At 44.9% G+C, this 22,704-nt stretch overlaps 1 protein-coding gene across 3 annotated transcripts in view; it reads right to left on the reverse strand.

Annotated features, from left to right (window-relative positions):
- The window catches only part of LOC308573981 (disintegrin and metalloproteinase domain-containing protein 2-like), a 55,453-nt gene that overhangs the window by 30,706 nt on the left and 2,043 nt on the right, over positions 1-22,704 (reverse strand). For 2 of the 3 annotated variants that reach the window (XM_081171420.1, XM_081171418.1), the window contains exons 4-11: positions 21,806-21,884; positions 20,366-20,442; positions 17,118-17,295; positions 15,810-15,866; positions 13,251-13,322; positions 12,182-12,348; positions 7,208-7,289; positions 5,821-5,954 (exon numbers count right to left, since the gene is read on the reverse strand). In XM_081171420.1, coding sequence (XP_081027546.1) covers positions 5,821-5,954; positions 7,208-7,289; positions 12,182-12,348; positions 13,251-13,322; positions 15,810-15,866; positions 17,118-17,295; positions 20,366-20,442; positions 21,806-21,884 — 846 coding nt within the window. The remainder of the gene's footprint in view (positions 1-5,820; positions 5,955-7,207; positions 7,290-12,181; positions 12,349-13,250; positions 13,323-15,809; positions 15,867-17,117; positions 17,296-20,365; positions 20,443-21,805; positions 21,885-22,704) is intronic. The other variant, XM_081171419.1, reaches the window with a different exon arrangement.

The raw sequence follows: 22,704 nt of genomic DNA on the forward strand, positions 1-22,704 counted from the left end.
GACATTGAGGAATCCAGATATCTTAGATCTGAAAGGTCATGATAATAGATTTGGGTGGCATAGGGAAAAGCTAAAGTTCATAGGAGATTTCTAAACCATATTATTAGAAAATCAATTTATGTTGTTTGGGAAAAATATAATAATTTATTAGAGAACAAAACCCCATGGTGGCAGTCACCATTAGAAGTGTTGTCAGATTAAAAAAAATATGGAAAAAGAATAGGCAACATTTAGAGAGTTGTTAACTGAGGAGGAAAATCAATTGAAAGTAAAAAAAAGTTTGAAGACATAAGACATCTGTTAACTGATTGGCTCCAATACCATCAATTAAATGACATTTTTAGGTTGAATAAAGGAGTTGATTTTGTTAAAGAATTTTTGAGTTTGCAGAAAGAATTGTTGGAAAATAATGAAAAAGTTCTGTCAAAAATGTATAACTTGTTGCTGGAATGGGAAACAAAAGATGGGGAAGTAAAATCTGTAATGGTATACTGGGCAAGAACAGCTTCTGGTCTGTTTTCTGCTCAGAATGGCAGCACCATCTGAGTTGTCCTCATAAAGGCAACCGGTTCGGGGCTGCTCTGGGCTGTGGGGGAGAGTGTTTTGGGCTCAACACCCCCCCCCCAAAAAAATCCCACAGAAGAGTGGGACTTTGAGGGGATCCAGCGGAGTGAGATAACAACCTCCCTACAACCTGTAGCTGTCTCCAGCAGCGAGCGGGTTCCCACAGCTTGAGTCCGCTCAAGGAAACATTGTGCTCAGCAGCGAAAGTCTCAAGCCACCCCGAAGATAAACAGATCTTCCAAACAAGGTAACATTACAACAAGAAATTATAAAAGAAGATCTGGGATGCAATTAACAATTTGGATGAAAACAGAAACTAAAAAGGAAGTCAGCTTCTGTTCTCTGAAGGTCAGGCTCTGCACCAGAGATTTGTGAATGAGAACAGCCTCCGGGAGGAATTTTAACCCTTTCAAACTGCAACTTAGAAATACTTTAAAGATCTCCCTTCTGCTGGAATGTGATTAATTTAACTGAACTTAATTATTGAACTTTTGAGAAGGGGAAGTGCACAGCTATATTAAGGATAGTTTGAATGTTTGAAAATAAAAAAAAATCACCTTGGAATTCCACAATTGGAGCCGAAGCCAAGCAGGAGAACACTCAGCCAAATTTGGGGGTACCCCAAGGGGGGCAGAGTGCCTGGAATAGCTGGAGTTTTAAAAGTGGAACTTTAATCAATTGGTGGAGACCAGGGTGCAGCATTTCTCTTTGATTATCTTTGTTGCTCATTTGGATTATAATGATATTTGGACTATAATGATATTTGCATTATTCTTGCTATTATTCTTTTTTGCTTCTAGTCAGCAAACACCAAATTGGGATTACAATAAGCACCAAGCTTGGCTGGATTACAAGTTTACAATTTTACAAGTTGAGAATAACTTTTCAATACCAGAACTTAAAGATTGACCCGTTGGGCATCCCTGTAATAAACAATTTGCTTAATGGGAGAAGTTATGGAATGAGGATTTAAAATTTACAGCCTGCTGTACATTAAAAGAGAATTATATGAAAATGATGTATTTGACTCCTACAAAACTAGCAAAAATGTATAGGAACATAGGTTGGAAGCGTAAAGTTAAAGAGGGTACATTTCATCATATGTAATGGACCTGTAAAATAGCTAAAGCCTTCTGGGAAATGATTTATAATGAACTGAAAAAAATGTTTAAAATAACTTTTGTTAAAAAACCAGAGGCCTTTTTACTAGGTATAATAGGAGAAGAATTACCGAAGGATAAGAAAGTACTGTTTATGGTGAATTGGGGGCTTATAAAGACTATTTTCTTTTCTTAAAGTTGCAAGCTTTGGCTGCTACTGTGTCCCCCTAGAGGAGGTTTGACATTGCTACAATAACAACTGGGGTAGGGGAATTTTCCATTCCAAAACAAATTCTAGCCGTGGGATCAACCTTGGACTCCCATGAGAGTGTTATGGCAGATGGAAGAGGAAAGTTAGAATTGACTCAGGAAAAAACTACTAGGTCTGGCAGACCCTATCGGACAGATACTGCGTCGCAGCGAAGAGCTTCAACATCTGGCCCTTCTAGACCATCTGGATTACCAGGGGCTGCACCTCCACAAGTTAAATTAAAAGTAATGTCGTCCGAAGACGTTTTGGCTCAGGCACTAAGGAAAATTAATGAATCTTTGGAAAATTTAACAAAACAAGTAGCTGAAACAAATAAACAAGTAGCTGAAGCATAAGTTAAAATTGACCAAAACACTACAAGCATTAATAATTTGGGACAGAAGGTGAATACCAACACAGAGTCTATTGAATGGAAGCGAAAGCTCAGAAAAAGCTCAATATGGAGGTCAAATGGCCGAAATATTGGGAAATTCTGGAACAAGTTGGAGATAGACTGAAATTGCAGAGTTTTGAGAAACTAAAAAACAAAGTGCGAGACTGGCTTAATTATTATCAGATAATGGAGGCATACAATTTGGACAAGAAAACTGGCTTTCAGGTGGAAAAATCAAAATTGGAAACAGAACTGTTAGAACCCAAAACTAAGAATTTGTCAAGAATGTATAACTTGCTGTTGAAATGGAATACTCAGGATGAAACGGTGAAATCTGCTATGATTAAATGGGCACAGGATGTTGGACATAACATAATGATGGCTGACTGGGAACAGTTATGGACCACAGGTATGAAATTTACGGCATGTAATGCCTTAAGAGAGAATATTATGAAAATGATATACAGGTGGTACATGACACCAGGCAAGCTTGCAAAGATCTATCATTTGCCCGATTATAAATGTTGGAAATGTAAAGAAACTGAAGGTACATTCTTTCACCTTTGGTGGACGTGCCCAAGGATTAAGGCTTTCTGGGAGATGATATACAGTGGTGCCTCGCAAGCCGAAATTAATTCGTTCCGCAAGTCTCTTCGTCTTGCGAGTTTTTCATCTTGCGATGCACGGTTTCCCATAGGAATGCATTGAAAATCAATTAATGCGTTCCTAGGGAAACCGCCTTCAGACCAGGTCCGGGGACAGTCTGTCCCCGGACCTCTTCTGAAGGCTGGGGGGGGGGGACAAGGGCTTTTCTTCCCACCCCCAGCATTTTAAAAACCCCGGGACAGCGGAGGACTTCTCCGCTGTCCGGGCGATCTTAAAATGCTGGCGGGCGGCATTTTAAAATCGCCCCGGGACAGCGGAGGACTTCTCCGCTGTCCGGGGTGATTTAAAAGCCCCTGGGAAGGCAGGCAGGGGGGACAAAGACTTTCGCCCCCCGCCCGCCTTCAGAAGGTGTTCCCGCCCCCCCGCCCCGCTTCGGAGCAGCGTTCCGAAGCGGGGCGGCTGGGGCAGGTGTTACGCCCCCCGCCCCGCTTCGGAGCAGCGTTCCGAAGCGGGGCGGCTGGGGCAGGTGTTCCCGCCCCCCGCCCCACTTCGGAGCAGCGTTCCGAAGCCGGGCGGTGGGGGCAGGTGTTCCCTCCCCCCCGCCCGGCTTCGGAGCACCGGGAGAAGCGATCCCCCCGCAGCCCCATGCTTCAAAAGAGGTCTGGGGGCAGCGGGAAGCGCTGTCCCCAGACCTCTTTTGAAGCAAGGGGCGGTGGGGAGAAGCGATCTCCCCGCAGCCCCTTGCTTCAAAAGAGGTCTGGGGGCAGCGGGAAGCGCTTCCCGCTGTCCCCGGACCTGGGGCTGCGGGGAGAAGATCGCTTCTCCCCGCCGCCCCTTGCTTCTTCAAAAGAGAAGACCTGCTGTCCCCGGGGCAAGCTTCGTTTTGCGAAGCAAACCCATAGGGAAATTCGTCTTGCGAGGCAACTCGAAAACGAAAAAACCTTTCGTTTTGCGAGTTTTTCGTCTCGCGAGGCGTTCGTCTTGCGGGGTACCACTGTATAATGAAATGAAAAAGGTATTTAAATATACCTTCCTGAAGAAACCAGAGGCCTTTCTCCTGGGCATAGTTGGCCAATTGGTGCCAAAGAAGGACAGAACTTTTTTATGTATGCCACAACGGCAGCAAGAAAACTTATTGCAAAGTACTGGAAGACACAAGAGCTACCCACTCTGGAAGAATGGCAGATGAAGGTGATGGACTATATGGAACTGGCGGAAATGACTGGCAGAATCCGAGACCAGGGAGAAGAGTCAGTGGAAGAAGACTGGAAGAAATTTAAAGACTATCTACAGAAATATTGTAAAATTGATGAATGTTATAATGATGTTGGATAGAAATTAAGCGGTTTTCAGCTGTAATATTATAAGGGAATATGAAAAATGGATTATTTAGGTAAAAATTTAATGTCATAATATTTTAAAATTAAAGACTAGGATACACAAAGAGGGTAGGGATTTGCTGAACCAAAAAACCGAATTGGAATACAAAAAAGGGAGGCGTGAGGAGGTCCGGGAAATAAGCTAATGAAAAATAAGTAATGGAAAGATGGAGTTGATTTTAACTATTTTTTATTTTGTACTTTTTTCTTTTTTTCATTTTTATTTTGTAATACTTTGAAAATCTTAATAAATATATTATAAAAAAAGAAAGAAAGTACTGTTTATGTATGCGACAACAGCGGCAATAATACTATTTGCCCAGAGACGGAAAGAAGAAAGAGCCCCATCGAATTAGATGCAGTTAAAAAAGGAAGCTACATTTTGGAAGCCAAGGGAGGGGTGGAGGGAAGTTCAGGGAACCCCATAAAGGTACTGATATGGACTATGGTTTAATGTAAACGTGTGTGTGTGTGTGTGTGTGTGTGTGTGTGTGTAAAAAATTGTGGTTTTTTTCTTTTTGAAACCTTGAAAAGAAGGAGGAGGAGGAGGAGGAGGAGGAGAAATACCCCCCTCCCCCACATCCTTATGTGTGGGAAACCAGCGGGACAGGGAGAAAGTTTGGCTAAGGCCCTTCACCCTGAAACACTGCTTTAAGTTTATTTGTCTCAGTTAACCTGAGGTAGGGAATATTTTTCAGCCAAGGACCACATACCCTTCTGGACAACCTTCCCAGGGGCTATAGGCCAGTGGAGGCCAAGACTCGGTGGAGCAACAAATGTGAACTATGCCTTGGTAAGGCAGGGCAAGTTTCTATGCCTATGCCTCTTTTTCCTCTCTCTGGGCAAACAAGAGGCACCTCAGAAATCAAGGGCACATTCCAGACCTGTAAAAACACATAAGGTACAGAACAAAGCCACTGAGGGCTTTGGGGGAAAGGGTGTGTGGTTGCACCACGATGACCACCTCACCCCACTCTGACCAGTAAGCAGCAGCAACCCACCAGTCAGGAAACTAGTGGGCACTCCTGATGAGCTGCTCCCAATTGCTTGGCACATTTTTGGGGGGAGAGGGGGATCGGCAGGACCCGGGGCTCTCTGGCAGAATGCCTGCCATTAAAACAGGTGGCGGAAGTGTGGGGAGAGCTTGCCTGCTTCAGGACCCTTCTATGGTGCTGCCCTTCGCCCTCTCAACCTTTCCACCCCACCCTAGGGGAGAATGGCAGCTGTTCACTTCTGAAGGCAGTAATGGTGTACCATCAGGGGACGGTTTCAGTCTCTATTGCCTCTTAGAAGGCTGGGAAGTGGCTAGGATAGATTAGATAGATAGTTTATCTAACAGACAGCTAGACGGACCTTCCCCAATCTTGACCCCTCCAGACCAGCATGGCTGTTCTATCCTGGGACTAGTGGGAGCTGTAGTCCAAAGCACTGGGAGGGCACCAGGTTGGGGAAGGCTGACACTGATAAAATAACCAGGTTTCGGCTTAGCACCATGCTAATGATGAACGAAGCAACAAAGGCTCTTACACAGCATCGGTACTCATTAAGCAAGTGCCTGGGCAGTGGCATTGTCTTGAGTTGTCGAAGAACAGTCCTAGGCTGAATCCCAGCAGCTGTGCCACAATCACAGAGAAGGTCTCCAGCGTAATCCCATTTTCATACTAAGTAAGAGCACATGAACATTAATGGCTGATAGCTATGAATTACTACCATTACTACTACTACTACTACTACTACTACTACTACTACTACATCTTTATTGTGCATGGGGGCTTTAAAGGGAACAAGAGTACAGGCCTTTGCCCCAAGGAGCCTGGGTTTAGAACTCTGCTTGGTGCTTTGGGCAAAATCGCTACTCAAAACCTTCTTGTCAACCTCTCCCAGGAGCCTTCAGTTTGCATGCAAGCTGAGACGTCAGGGACAGGAAGAACACAAAAAAATGGCAAAAGCAAGAAGAAAAAACTCTGAGGACCAGAACTGTGTGTGGCCTAACAATTGACCTTGTAGGAAGATGGGGGGTGGGACCTAGGGAGAGGCGTGATAGCATTCACATGCACAAAGATATCCCCTTCACAGGTAAAACCCATGGACCTATCTCAGGCATATTATTAAGTATTTGGCCTGAGCTTTGGTGAGGTGTTAATAATTTGTTCTTCCCATGCTATTCAAAGTAATTGACCCTCACTTTCCTAACTGCTGGTCTGCTTCTTTTATAAACTGGATTTGCTGCACTAAAGCAACACTTCTAGGAGTAATAGACAAATAAAAACCAACAAATCACCAGTTCTGGAAGGTGCTCTCAAAGAACTCAAAAGTGAAATTGCCGCTCTTCTAAAAAAACAACCACACCCATAACTTATCCCTCAGATCAGTCTGTGTACCTGAGGACTGGAAAGTATCCAATGTAACACCCATTTTTAAAAGGGATCCAGGGGGGGTCCTAGAAATTACAGGCCAGTTATCTTGGGAAAACTGGTGAAAAGTTTTGTTAAAGATTAAAAAACCAACAAACTTTACTGAAGCACAGCAGCATGGCTTAAGCAAGTCCTTTCTTACAGACCTATTGTGAGTTCTTTGAGAGCATTAACAAACATACAGATAAAAGTGATCCAGTTGATGCAGTGTACTTGGACTTTCAAAAAGCTTTCAACAAAGTCCCGGCACTTCACCGAAGACTTCTGAGTAAGCTTAAGAGTCAAGGAATGAGAGGACATTTCTACTCCCCACCCCCACCCCATGGTCTCAAGGGTGCTCAGAGTGCCTAGCAATTATTTACAGAGCAGAAACATCCACTTCAGCTGTAGTCATGTGTTTAACCTCAGGTCTAGTTTGGCCCAAAGTTTTCAGACATCACAACTTTTAAGAAACCAAGAACAGTTCAGCAAGTGAATGAGCACAGTACATGCAGTCTTACCATGGCAACTGCTGCAGAAGAAGGTCTGTGGCACATCTTTCTTGCAAATGTTGACCCCACAGAATCACCCCTGTTCCTGTAGCTGGGGTGAGGAAGAAAGGAATTATGCTTTTGTTGCAATTAGCACCTTAGCAAAAAGCATAAAAGGAACACTTCCTTACATAACAGCTCTTTTGGGGGGAGCAGGGGCAGGCATCTGTGTGCTTTCCTGGGATGCCTCTTCCAACACCACCCAAAAACCCACATGGGACAGCTGCGCATTCCTGCATTGCAGGAGGTTGAACTAGATGATCTTCAGGGATCCTTTCAGCGCTACAATTCTGATTCTATATAGCAGAGGAGGGAAGGAGTGACCTGTCTCTTCTCTGCCAGCCTGCTCACTGTGTGGACCTGTGAAAAGGATCTAGGAGTCTTGGTTGACCACAAACTTGACATGAGCCAACAGTGTGACGCGGCAGCTAAAAAAGCCAATGCAATTCTGGGCTGCATCAATAGGAGTATAGCATCTAGATCAAGGGAAGTAATAGTGCCACTGTACTCTGCTCTGGTCAGACCTCACCTGGAGTACTGTGTCCAGTTCTGGGCACCACAATTCAAGAAGGACACTGACAAACTGGAACGTGTCCAGAGGAGGGCAACCAAAATGGTCAAAGGCCTGGAAACGATGCCTTATGAGGAACGGCTAAGGGAGCTGGGCATGTTTAGCCTGGAGAAGAGGAGGTTAAGGGGTGATATGATAGCCATGTTCAAATATATAAAAGGATGTCACATAGAGGAGGGAGAAAGGTTGTTTTCTGCTGCTCCAGAGAAGCGGACACGGAGCAATGGATCCAAACTACAAGAAAGAAGATTCCACCTAAACATTCGGAAGAACTTCCTGACAGTAAGAGCTGTTCGACAGTGGAATTTGCTGCCAAGGAGTGTGGTGGAGTCTCCTACTTTGGAGGTCTTTAAGCAGAGGCTTGACAACCATATGTCAGGAGTGCTCTGATGGTGTTTCCTGCTTGGCAGGGGGTTGGACTCGATGGCCCTTGTGGTCTCTTCCAACTCTATGATTCTATGATTCTATGATCAGAGGAATTAACAAAAGATAGAACAGGATTTCCTGACAGATCTGTAAGCATCGGGCTCTAGAGTAGATCAGCAAGGATTCTGCCTCCCAAATGTTTAGCAACAATGGGGGGTTTGCCACCTTCTAACAGGCCACTTTCACATCATGCATTTAAAGATACCACTTTAAACAGTCAGTGCTTCCACCAAATAATCGTGGGAGCTGTAGTTTGTTAAGGGTGCTGAGAGTTATTAGGAGATGCCTAATCCCCTCACAGAGCTACATATCCTAGGGTTCCCTGTGACATGAGATTGTTCTGCAGATGGTTCTCCAAATAACTCTCAGCACCCTTAACCAACTACAGTTCCCAGAATTCTTTGGTGGAAGCCATGACTGTTTAAAGTGATGCTTTAATTGTGTGAATGTAGCCTGAGATTGCTGAGAAGAAGAAAGCTTGGGTGGCTTATACATTTAAAACTGCTATGTGCTTTGCACACAGAAGGTCCCAGGTTCCGCCCTCAACATCTCCATCTACATGTACCACTCAGGATCCTTCTTCGGAGATTCCCAGAGAGGCACTGGCAACCAGGGGTGTACAATACTGGGCTCAGTGGACTTAGCTTCTTACCTGCATCCAGAGCTCAAGGACCACAGCTCAGTGGCAGAGCACCAAAGTTCAATCACTGGAAGCATCTCCAGGTAGCAAGCAGGTGATGGGAAAGAAACCCCTTCTTTGCCTCATGTCCTGGAGAGATGCTGCCCATCAATATAGACAACACTGATCTACATGGACCAGTGCAAGTCCATATAAGACTGCTTCCCAGAAGTCCTTGGATACTTGCTTCCCTCACATGCCTCTTTGCTACCAACCATGTCCCTCTCTCCCCCTTCATGGATCACTGCCTTGCCGTGGCAAAGGGGCTTGAATAACTCAGAGAAGCTATGAAGAATGGGAAGAACCAGAGATCTGTTCAAGAAAATCGGAAATATGGAGTGCTAAAATGTCGAGGTTATAGAAAACAGGGGATTACAGCTGTAAAAGATTAAGTAAAAGAAAAGAACAAGGGAAAATTAGATAAAATTAAGGTGGAGGATTTGCTGAAATGAATTTTAGAATTGGGATGCAGAAAGGGGAGGTATGGGGAAGTCGGCGAAGTAAGGTTTAAGAAAAAAGGATTTGAAATTATACATGTTTGTTTATGTGTTTGTATGTTTGTATTGTGTATTGTCTGTGTTTATAAAAATTGTGAAAAACCAATAAAAAAATTTATAAAAAACCAAGAAAATCGGAAATATGAAAGGAAATTTCGTACAAAGATTACCATAATAAAGGACAAAAGTGGAAAGGACCTAACAGAAGCAGAAGACATAAAGAAGAGGTGGCAAGAATACACAGAGGAATTATACCAGAAAGATATGGATGTCTCGTACACCCCAGGTAGTGTGATTGCTGACCTTGAGCCAGACATTCTGGAGAGTGAAGTCAAATGGACCTTAGAAAGCACTGCTAATAACAAGGCCAGTGGAAGTGATGGTATTCCAGCTGAACTATTTAAAATTTTAAAAGATGATGCTATTAAGGTGCTACACTCAATATGCCAGCAAGTTTGGAAAACTCAGCAGTGGCCAGAGGATTGGAGAAGATCAGTCTACATCCCAATCCCAAAGAAAGGCAGTGCTAAAGAATGCTCCAACTACCGCACAATTGCACTCATTTCACACGCTAGCAAGGTTATGCTTAAAATTCTACAAGGAAGGCTCAAGCAGTATGTGGACCGAGAACTCCCAGAAGTGCAAGCTGGATTTAGAAGAGGCAGAGGAACCAGAGACCAAATTGCAAACATGCGCTGGATTATGGAGAAAGCTAGAGAGTTCCAGAAAGACATCTACTTCTGCTTCATTGACTATGCAAAAGCCTTTGACTGTGTCGACCACAGCAAACTATGGCAAGTTCTTAAAGAAATGGGAGTGCCTGATCACCTCATCTGTCTCCTGAGAAATCTCTATGTGGGACAAGAAGCTACAGTTAGAACTGGATATGGAACAACTGATTGGTTCAAAATTGGGAAAGGGGTACGACAAGGCTGTATATTGTCTCCCTGCTTATTTAACTTATATGCAGAATTCATCATGCGAAAGGCTGGGCTGGATGAATCCGAAGCCGGAATTAAGATTGCTGGAAGAAATATCAACAACCTCAGATATGCAGATGACACAACCTTGATGGCAGAAAGTAAGGAGGAATTAAAGAACCTTTTATTGAGGGTGAAAGAGGAGAGCCAAAATATGGTCTGAAGCTCAATATCAAAAAAACGAAGATCATGGCCACTGGTCCCATCACCTCCTGGCAAATAGAAGGGGAAGAAATGGAGGCAGTAAGAGATTTTACTTTCTTGGGCTCCATGATCACTGCAGATGGTGACAGCAGTCACAAAATTAAAAGACGCCTGCTTCTTGGGAGAAAAGCAATGACAAACCTAGACAGCATCTTAAAAAGTAGAGACATCACCTTGCCAACAAAGGTCTGTATAGTAAAAGCTATGGTTTTCCCAGTAGTGACGTATGAAAGTGAGAGCTGGACCATAAAGAAGGCTGATCGCCAAAGAATTGATGCTTTTGAATTATGGTGCTGGAGGAGACTCTTGAGAGTCCCATGGACTGCAAGAAGATCAAACCTCTCCATTCTTAAGGAAATCAGCCCTGAGTGCTCACTGGAAGGACAGATCCTGAAGCTGAGGCTCCAATACTTTGGCCACCTCATGAGAAGAGAAGACTCGCTGGAAAAGACCCTGATGCTGGGAAAGATGGAGGGCACAAGGAGAAGGGGATGACAGAGGATGAGATGGTTGGATGGTGTTGTCAGAGCTGCTTCCAGATCCTAGCTCGCAGAGGATCACGCTAGCCAGCGGTCACTTTATAAAAGTCTTTATTGAGTTACAGTTTCCATTCTCAAGCTGCTGCGCGCAACTCTACGTCTTAAGGGTTAGACCGGCGAAGCTCCGTCTGAGTCTCCGCCCCCTGTGCACCAACTTACTAACCTAGCTTTACTCCACCTTTTCCGCCTGACCGTTCTTCTCTGGGTCCCTCTGCCCCCCATGGTCTCTTCCTTCCGGGACTCTTCTGAAGCGGACCCCCCGGACCCTCCTGTCTCCTTGCGCCGGGCTTTAGGACCTGGCTCCCTTTCCGGGCTGCTTACTGCGCCACCTTCCTGTGCATTTGAACTTGGCGCGCGCGCCCAACCTTCCACTTTCCTCCTGACCGTTTCTTCACTCTCCGATGGAGGTGTGGCCACTCCTGACTCGTGCCCTCCCTCCTGTTGCGAGCTGCCAGCGCTTGATACCTGGCGCCCTTCTTCTCCCCTGCTCTCTGTTGGTGACGCTGGTCCCGATTTCCAACTGCTCCCCTCTGAGCCCCCTCTGGACCCTTCTTCCTGGGGTGTCCCCCTAGGCTCCCCCCTTGCTCTGGCCACTGGTGCTCCTTTCTGTGAATCTTCTGATTCACTGGAAAGACTCGGAGATCTCGGGTCGTCGTCATCACTCATCTTTTCTTCTGCCTCCTCCCCCTCGCTCTCTGTTTCCTCCCTTGCCCTCGCCTCTGCTCCTGAACCCCTGACAGGTGTTCTTGAAGCTACCAGCATGAGTTTGATCAAACTGCGGGAGGCAGTGGAGGACAGAAGTGCCTGGCATGCTCTGCTCCATGGGGTCACGAAGAGTCGGACACGACTAAACGACTAAACAACAACAACACAATGTCCCTCCCTCACATGCATGGAGCCCCCAACTGTTTGGACTGCTCTTCACAGCCCTCTCCCTCTCTCCTGCCTGCCCAGCACTTTGGCCATGTTGCCCACTCAGGCAACACCAAAGGCTTTAATACAGGCATTCTTTAATAACGGGGGGGGGGGGGGGAGACACACTCCTTACACAAACAAGAATGCCACATCGTGGGGTCGTAGAGCAAGGTGGACCAGTTTCCAGTCCACAAACTTTTCCAGTAACTCATTGGCTGTCCCTGTGGTGGAGATTTTATCCCTGTCTTTCCAAAACTCCATAGAGGACAGTATAATCTTCATGTTGAGTTTGTAAAACATCTGAAAATAGGAGACATATGGTTAAGTTCAATAGAGGCCACAGGCTTTACATGTTCAGACTTCAGTTCCCAGCTGGAGGAATTATTCATCATCATCATCATCATCATCATCATCATCATCATCATAAATACGCCCATCGGGCTGGGTTTCCCCAGCCACTCTAGGCGGCTTCCAACAAAATATTAAAATACAATAGTCTGTTAAACATTAAAAGCTTCCCTAAACTTCCCTAAACCCTAATTTCGTATGGAATTATTTACCGTATATGCTGCTTTTTTGAGTAACATTCACACAATGTTATACAGAACATAGTGGTTTTTTGTTGAGGGGGCTGTGGGGGTTGGACAAGCTTTTGGGGGCAGAGCCAGGAGACATCATGAATCTGGGATGGGTTCATTCATTCATTCATATGATGGGTGACATTTTTTAAAACTGACTTTTCTCAGTTTTATTTTATTTTGTAATAATTTTTTAAAATATCCATACCAAACAATATTACAAAAATAAGATTGATTAAAGTATAAATATATACTAGCACACACCCCTCTACCTTTGAACAGTATTTCAGGATTTGCATGACATTTCTTTAAAGCAAAAGATAGTAAACAAATAGAATAATCTTCTGCTTAACATTAATATTCAATCTGCCATGTTAGATAAAACTATTTTTCCTTTACAGCATTCATTGTTTTTAGACCTACAAAACCAAGGCTCCACATTTCATTATCTTAATTTTGAGTAACCTTCTTCCCTTCTTATTTTCCCTTAAAAGACCAAACCATTCTAGATGTAGCAGCAACTGTTCTACCAGATTCTGGACTATTTATAAATATATTTAAATAGATCTGGGCTGTTGTGCCCAGCACAACTTTGACTCAGGCTGTTTGTTGTCATTGACTTACCGTGTTGATAAAGCTGATGAGCTGAGTGATTTTCTTCATCACAACATCTTCATCTGAACCCATATAGTCATACTGGGAAAGAATAAGATTCTCTCATTAGCCATTGCATCAGGCTCACTGAAGATGCTCTAAGCCAGAAGCCACATTTTCTGGACCAGGATACACATTTCAATGTGCTGTGGCTGTCAGGCTCAGGATGGCTGCTGGTGCCACATCTAAAACAGAGCAAGCAAGAGCTGTTTGACAGTGGGACAGACTAGCTTGGGAGGTGGAAGAATCTCCTTTTCTGGGAGGTTTTTAAACAGAGGTTGGATTCTTTAGCTGTGGTTCCTGCATTACAGTTGGTTGGATTACATGACCTTTGAGGCCCTTTCCATGACGACAAAGGTGAGTAAGATTATGGACTTCTTCACGACCCTTCCCCTCTGCAGGGAGGTGGGATCCAAATGGTTTCCAGAGAGTGGTAGGGGATGTTTTATCCCATGTTGATGGTCTCTCAGCTGATTCCCTGGTGGCCCACTGGAATGCGGAGTTAACCAGGGCTATTGATTGTCTGGCTTCGAAGTGCCCTCTCTGATTACACAGAACCCGGATAGCCCCCTGGTTTTCCCCGGAGCTGAGGGGGATGAAACAATCGCTGAGATGGCTAGAGCGCCGGTGGCAGAAAAGTCATTCTGAATCTGACCGGAAACAGGTTAGAGCTCAATGTCGAGCCTACCAAGTGGTGATAGTGACGGCGAAAAGGACCTTCTTCACCGCCTCTATTTCATCTGCAGAAAACAGCAGGAGGAGACTCCTTCAGGTGGTTCATAATCTAATGGAACCACTTTCACCATTGAGGCCCGGGAAGGGCCCCAAGATCTCCTACAATGATTTTGCAAAGTTTTTTGCAGATGTCACTCAGATTCAGAAAGAGGTAGACTCCACCTTGGGAGCAGGGCCAGGGTGGGAGAGTGTTAGAGTCCTCTCTAGTCAAATTGCATGATATCAATTCCAATCCGTTACCCCCGAGGATGTGGACAGGCTGCTTGGACGCGTGAAACCAACCACCTGTCTCCTTGATCCTTGCCCATCCTGGCTAATAAAAGCAAGCCGGGAAGGGCTGGGCGATGGTCTCCGCGGGGTGGTGAATGCTTTTCTGTAAGGGAGCCTTCCCAGATCCGCTGAAAGAGGTGGTTATTAAACCGCTTCTTAAAAAACCATCTTTAGACCTGGCCAATATGGCCAACTATCGCCCAGTCTCAAATCTTCCATTCTTGGGCAAGGTGATTGAGCAGGTGGTTGCTCAATAACTCCAGGCATGGTTGGGGTGTGTGGACCATTTGGATCCCTTCCAGTCGAGATTCAGGCCTCATCATGGGACTGAAACTGCCTTGGTCACGCTGGTTGATGATCTCCGGCAGGCTAGGGACAAAGGTGAAAGCTGTTTCCTAGTTCTGCTGGATCTCTCAGCAGCCTTTGAAACCATCAACCCTAACATCTTTCTGGACTGTCTAGAGGGGCTGGGAGCTGGGGGCACTGTTATACAGTGGTTCCGCTCCTTCCTCCTGGGCTGTGTTCAAAAAATGGTATTGGGGGATGAGTGTTCAGACCCCTAGGCTCTCAGTTGTGGGGTGCCTCAGGGTTCTCCCCCATGCTTTTTAATATCTATATGAAACTGCTGCGAGAGATCATCAGGGGGTTTGGGCTGGGTGTTCATCAGTATGCGGATGATACCCAGCTCTACCTCTCCTTTAAATCAGAACCAGTGAAGGTGATTAAGGTTCTGTGTGTGTGCCTGGAGGCGGTTGGAGGATGGAAGGCGGCTAACAGATGGAGGTTGAATCCTGACAAGACAGAAGTACAGTGGTACCTCGGGTTAAGTACTTAATTCGTTCCGGAGGTCCGTTCTTAACCTGAAACTGTTCTTAACCTGAAGCACCACTTTAGCTAATGGGGCCTCCTGCTGCTGCCAAACTGCCAGAGCACAATTTCTGTTCTCATCCTGAAGCAAAGTTCTTAACCTGAAGCACTATTTCTGGGTTAGCGGAGTCTGTAACCTGAAGTGTATGTAACCCGAGGTACCACTGTACTGTTCTTGGGGGACAGGGGGCAGGCGGGTGTGGAGGACTCCCTGGTCCTGAATGGGGTGACTGTGCTTCTGAAGGACCAGGTGAGTCCTGGGAGGGCTGGGAGTCATTTTGGAAATCCAACCGGATGGGCGGGGTATAAATAGTAGTAATTTATGATGATGATGATGATGATGATGATGTGTGGAGAAAGTGGGCAGAGAGCTTTTCCTCCTACTCTCATTATCCTAGAACTCAAGATGTTTCCCCTCCACTGCCAGACATAGGAGACTGGGAATTGCCCATGTTTTGTCACACTAAAATCCTGCTTGAAAGCTTCCCATGGGCATCTTGTTGGCCACCATGGGAACGGGATGCTGGACCCAATGAGTCTTCTCTTCTTATGTTTGTATATGAAGAAAGAACATACTTCTGAAAACCTTGTAATGAAAGCTTGAAGTGATGTACGTAGTGGGGGGGGGGCAACAGGGAGTCCTTCAAATAAACCTACCAATCCCTTGGCCACAACTATGTGCATTTCCACATATCTCGTGGTGCTGAAGTTAACCTATTGTAATTCAAGAAAGAACATACCATTACTGCACTCATACTAACATCATGAAAAATTCACAGGTAGAACGCTAAATGCTGCTGAAACAGAATTCAAAATGTAGGTGAAGTATCTGGCAGATTGGGGTTGCATCAAGGCCTGGAGAAATGCGGGGTGGGTTCCCAGGCATTGGTCATACTGGCTAGGGCCAGTAGGAACTGTAGTCCAACATTTGGTGGGGGAGCACAGCTTTCTCATGGCTCAGCTAGGAAGACCAATAGCCTGATTCTCTATTCTCAACATGTTAATTCAAAAGAATTATTTAAGAGAAGGCATTACTGTTTAAACTGGCATCATAGTGTTTAAAATATATGGTGTGAATGTGGCCTAAGACAAGGATGGGGAATGTTTTTCAAACCGAGGCCACATTCCTTTCTATGCAACCTGCCAGAGCCGGACACATAATTAAACCAAGGGCCCATTAAGCAGCCAGGCAACCAGAGCCAACCACACTTGGCCAGCTTTCATAAGGTTTTAGTTGGCTCCACCTCTCTGGAGAGACAACATCTGTTGCTTCAGCAAGGCCCTTTGGAGCTGTTTTTCACTGGACTCTGCTGGCTTCCTTAGATGTGGACAGCATTTTCACCTTTTTATTTCTTGATTTTGGAGTCTCCCTTTAAGGTTGCAATCCTGTGCACACTAATCTCAGTCAAAACAGTGGTACCTACTTCTGATGAAACATGCACAGAATTAGGCTGCAGAGGTGAGCATCACACACAGCTTGCTGGAGACGCTAAGCTATGAAGCTGCTCAGAGAGCCAGCAGGGCATCATAACTGTCAGTGTGAAAGCTGAGAAGAAGAAAAGCAGTGTTCTGCCAGAGTATATGCTTTCTAGGAGGTCAGAAAAGGAACAGCTCTATTGACGGGGGCGGCGGCAAGGTTTTGCTCCTGAAAGTCAAGCAACAGGCTTGTGGGACCTGCAGTTGCTTTTAGGGTGCTACTTAAGGTCCATATTGCTTTCTCTGTTGACTGTGGACTCACCTCTGTTCTGCATCCACATGTATATGGACAAACATTTACAAGCACTGAAGTCTTGGGGCGGGCGCAGTTCTCATCGAAAGAAAGCTGGCCTTGAAAAGGCTTCTCCCAGGAACTCCTACTGCTTAGGGGAGGGGGGGGCAGGAGCATGTACATGCATGGATGCACATATTACTATTTTGTTTTGGATCTATAAACACAATTTTATTTAAAGAAAAAAAAGCACTCACTGGTATTCCTGATTCTACCCTTGGCGTTATTCCTGAACTCCATCTAATGGAATAATTCTGTTCAGAAAGTGGACGCTCTGCATCTTCATATTCAATCTGATAAACAAGATGCTGAAATCCAGAAGCAGATTCAACTGGCTCAATTCCGTAGCTGCTGTTCTCAAACTGCAACAGCCCACTGGTAGGAGGAAATAAAGTGGAAAAGAAGCCCCCCACCCCAAAAAAATGTTGATGGTGCAAACTGTGACTTGGTAGCCAAAAGCTAAATTCCCATTTCAGTCCAATGCAATGCTTCAGCTGGTGGGCAGGGAGTTCAATCTGACTTTCTGCAGAGACTGGCTGTGTGAGCAGCCAATCCAACTGTGTTTCTACATATGACCTACCACATATGGCATCAGCGTGGAGCACATAGGCATGGTTCATGGGGAAAGGTGTTTAGGCCAAACAGAAAGACCTAGTGGGCCAAATCTGGTCCACAGTCTGGAGTTTGCCCATCCCTAATATAGGAGAAGATGACATGGGATGGAAATAATCCCATTTGAAAGAAAACTGAAAAAGACAGCCTTTTCCCTGAGTACTAAACAAAAACCACAGAGCCCAGGGCTTGCCAATCAGAAGGTTGGCAGTTCGAAACCCTGCGACAGGGTGAGCTCCCGTTGTTCAGTCCTAGCTCCTGCCCACCTAGCAGTTCGAAAGCATGTAAAAGTGCAAGTAGATAAATAGGTACCGCTCCGGCAGGAAGGTAAAAGGCGTTTCCGTGCGCTGCTCTGGTTTCGCCAGAAGCAGCTTAGTCATGCTGGCCACATAACCCGGAAGCTGTCCACGGACAAAACGCCAGCTCCCTCAGCCAGTAAAGTGAGATGAGCACCGCAACCCCAGTCGTTTGCAACTGGACTTAACGGTCAGGGGTCCCTTTACCTTTACTGACTAGAACACCCGACTATTCTGTTGTATCAGGTGTGCATGTTATGGCAATCCATATAAAATGAACAGATCCTCAGTGTGTGTTCAGAGGAACTATTTGGGAAATGTATACTTGAGACTGCATGTAACTGGTGAGTAGAAAATGTTGATATATGTTGTATGTCAGTTATAAAAGGCAGTTCAATTTACACCTTGACTTTTACCATGTGTGTGTTTGTGAAGAGGCTGATTCATCCATGCCTAGTTATACTTTGCCACTCTGGCTTATTAAGCAGGATGTCCAATTTCAGTGGGGTTATCCTTTCTCAAAGCCCTGGAGTGCTCTGCAGGCAGCTGAACTTGGGACTGAGGAACAAAGGGTTCTGTTCAAGAATAACACATAGGGGACTTCCGGGTTAGCGCCATCGGCTAATGGCGGATTCCCTCCGAGCTCCAGAGGGAATCGGCTCCGCAGGATTAGGGTCTAGCCGCTGCGGCGACGCGGGGACCCTTAAAAATCACAGGCGGTGCAGCCTGTGAACCTGGTGACTCGGCGGGCACCATTTGCACCCCCCGAACCGCGAAGGAGCCTTTTAAAAGGCTTCGGAATGGGGGACGGGGTGAGTGGCGCGGTGCTGAGAGTTGACTGCTTCTCCTGCAGAGTGAAGCCGCATGCCATGGTCTGAGAGTGCTGACTTCTTCTTGTGAACAATTGGATTTTAAAGCAGCAACCCGTGAGTAGTACGGAAATTGGATTTGTAAAGAAATATTTTTTTTTTTGAATTAGGCATGATCGGGGAAGGCGCAAACAGGAAGTCCGTCTCCCCGTCTTGTATATAATCTAAAGCAAGGACCAGCTAACTAAGGTCGAGAGGATTTTTTCTTTTTATTGGGTAAAGACATTAATTTCACGATTTGGCAGTTTAAGTAATCTTACTGGAGGATAAGAGCTAACTTTGGGAGTTGAAGTGCCACCCCCCCGGACCTGGGAGTGATCCGCGAGAGAGCCTGTTGAAGAGATATTGAAGAGCTTGACAGCTGTCAAATTAGCTGTCAAGACGGGAAAAGAGAACTTTGTTTTCTATTGTCTCTGCTGGTTATATTCGTTATAATTTGGCTATATTTTGTTGGAAACAAGGAAAAACTGATACAAACTAACTTGATTTTTGGATTTGAACTGGAAGGAATACTAAGTAACCAAAATCCCTCTAGAGGGGGTTTTGGGACATTACAAGAATGGCTGAAGGAGGGAAAATTCAAGCTAAATTGGACAGAGTTTTTTTTCTCTTGGGAAAGTTACAAGGCCAAATTGATGTTTTGGCTACCAACGTTGCAACTCTGGACTTAACAGTAAAAAAATTCATTGAATTTGATAAGGACTTGATCCAGGAAGCTCATGCAGCTGCACAAGAGGAGAAATTTGAGAACTTTGAGAGTGTGGAGAAAGAGATACCGGTACATGTTGTTTCTGAGGAAAAGGAAGGAGGAGATGTAATGCTACAGATGACAAAGGAGAGCCAGAGGCCTGACATGATGGTTATAAAGGAAAATAAGAACTTGATGATGAAAATCTGGTCCGAGCTGGAGATTGAAGAATGGAGAGATCTCATTATGTGGAGATCTGAAGACCCAAGGATTACAAATTTGATCAAGGTGAAAGTTGGAGCTTTGGGGACATTTGGACTTGAAAGGAGTAAGAAACGAGATTTGGGCTCCACTTTTAAGTATGGAGGTCTGGCTGGAAGAAACACTGTCCCTATCGGGCCAGAGCGTCTCCGAGATCTGGTGTTTAATACTAAGGACTATCAAAAAAACCGGCAGAGAGGAACTGAGAGAGAATTAAGAGCCTCAGACGTGAGATCTCCAGGCTGATAGCAGATTAAGACTGATGGACATTTGTTGGGGATTGAAACCGGGAAAGGGGATGGGGTGGGGTTTGGGGATCCAAAGGGTGCATAATAATCTTTTTTCTTTTTATTCTGTTTTGTTATTAGTATGAAAAGTGGGGAATTCGTGGAAGGGAATTTGGGTCGACTTTAGAAAAAGGATTTAAGATTTAAGAATGAGCACTGATGTATAAATTTTGATGTTGTAAAACTGGTTTTTTAAATTGAACTAAATATAAAAAGGTTAAAAATTGGGGATAAGAACTTGTTGAATTAACAATTTGAATTGGAATATAAGAAGGGGAGGTGTGAGGGAGTCAGGGAAATATGTTATAGAAAAATAAGGATTGTAAACTGTATATGTTTTCTTTTTCTTTTTGGTTTTTTAATGTATTAAAATGGAAAATTCTTAATAAATATCTATTTTTTTTAAAAAAAAGAATAACACATAGGTCTCACCTAAGCCCAAGGCAGGTGCTGAGCATCACAATGGAATCAGTATAGCCTTCAATGTAGCCTTGATAGTAGCAATTGCGCTAGAAAGAGTAATCAGAACAATTTACCTACAACCAGGGGGCAACTCAAAAGTGAAATACATACACTGCTATATGAAATCCAATCCTAGAGCACACAATTCAAATTAGAGGTTAACAGGCTAAATTTGGGGTTGTTACCTAAAACCAAACTACGCAGTTACTCACCTTTCCTCTTGGGCTGACCAACTGCAGTTTCCCTTCTGGTCACAGTCAGGGTTGATGCTCACGTGGACAGTCCATTGAAAGCTGCTCCAGCAGCACAGAGAGTGGGGTATCTAGGCTTGTTTACAAAAACCCTCAGGTTGAGTTTCCTGGTGACATGTACCCACAAAGCACTGATTCCCCACTAGCTAAGGTTTCTGGATATGTGCCTACTCCATCAAGTGGGAAAAGTGTGTGGGGAAAGTGGAATGCAAAAGCAGTGGGTGAGAAAGGGTGAAGTGTCAGAAATATAAAATTTCCAGAAATGTGTATGTGGAAGGGGGTATTTCTAGAGGAAGGGGTAAACTATGAACTATGAAGAACGACTGAAATAGGTGCAATGTTTATTTTTTTTTACCACACCTAAATTTATTTTTACTGCTTCAACATTTGGTATATTTGTGGAATTTAAGCACCTCAGTTTTCTACAAGCAAAATTGTGACTAGAACCATTTGTAGTTCACTCCCTTCTGTGGGTCTTGGCTAGAGCTCAGTTTTTACTTGAACTTGCAGATTTTTCCTCGAGTCTTTGGTATAACAAGGCTATTCTAGTATCCCATCTCCTTCAGACCTTTTTATAACACAGCAAAGTAATGCAATAAGCTGCAAGTTTCCCTGTCTGCAGCAGGGGCCCAATGCCATAGTCATGTTGAGGATAGAAGACAAAACCTCAGAAAGGAAGGGGTCATGTCAAAAGGAGAGTTGAAGCAGGGCATTTGCGGCTAGTACCCCCAAACTAGACACAGATGCAGCTATCCATTGCTTCTCCGCTGAATATTGCCTAACCATGGGTGCACTGGAACCCGCATATGAATTTGTGCGATGGGCCAGGCCAAAGGTGTTGAGCTTTGTTTAGGGCAACCAGCCGCCAATTTCAGGTCCCACCCTGCAGCACCTGAAATGACCAACAACTGCCTTGATCCTCCCCACCCCCGGCTACGCTAATGTGTGGCACACTCGGTGTAAGGATGTCTGTTTTTATTTGAAAGGATGCGTGCTTTGAATATTCCCTGCCTTCTTAATTATTATCAACATATATATTTTAACTAATCAGTTAAAACTACTATAATCTATTTTTTAAAAATTGGTTGGCAGGTCTAATGTAGCTCAAACGATAGCCACTCAAAGAGAAACCTGTTTCCTACACCTGAGAGAATCTTACCTGAATGGGAGGAACAAAAGACACTGCTGACCCTCCATGGCTATACGTATAAACTCTGAAATCATTGGTTAAAAAGGATCTAAAAACAAAGCATAAAAAATACATAAAGGTGGCACGGAAAAAAGGGAAGGACAAATGGTCCAGAAAGTTACAACAGTGCCTGCTGTCATGTCCTGACATGTGACAGTGACTCAGAGCAGTGTCCAACTAATGCGCACCATCAGCACAAGGAGTTCCATGATGTGGACATGGAGCCCGCAAGGCCTTTTTGGGTGTCTCTTAGCAACATTTAAGAAAAAGCATCTTAGCCTCCCAAAGTGCTTCTGCATGGCTGGAATGTGTTACTGAACTGTTATCACAACCTCTTGCTTGCCTGGATGAAGGTGGGGGGGGGGCGGAGCAGGTGTATGAACCTTTGAATTTTGCATGGCTGGCACGTCTGCCACACAAGGGTGCACCCATTATTTGTTGCTGGACCCGCCACCCCCACCCCACTGGCATGCAGCTCCAGAAAAGCTGCCCTCTAGGGAATGAGGTCCTTGGGCCTTTATAAGGGGAGCCTCTCCCCTTCTGTTACAACATTTTACCTTCTCAGCAATTCTGTGCACTGGCTGGCAGAGGTACCTTTGTGGGCACATTTTAAATGCAAGAAGGTTTTCCCAGAGGCTACATAGGAGCCAGCTCTTAGGGGCCAAGGTCCCACAAGTTGATAGGCATTGTCATTCAAATGGTCTGTGTGTGCTGCATCATGGGATCAATTATTCAGGGCGGGGCTTACCTGCACCCCATATTTTATTCAAATTGGCAGCCTAGGAGGCTATTAAGATTTGCTTTTGAAAGTAAGCTTGTTTTCTTTACAGAGGAGAGCTGAGTGCTTTGTCCCCTCTCTTCCTCAGAAA

This window comes from Podarcis bocagei (assembly GCF_964188305.1).
Source record: "Podarcis bocagei genome assembly, chromosome: 15".
Classification (NCBI taxonomy): Eukaryota; Metazoa; Chordata; class Lepidosauria; order Squamata; family Lacertidae; genus Podarcis; species Podarcis bocagei.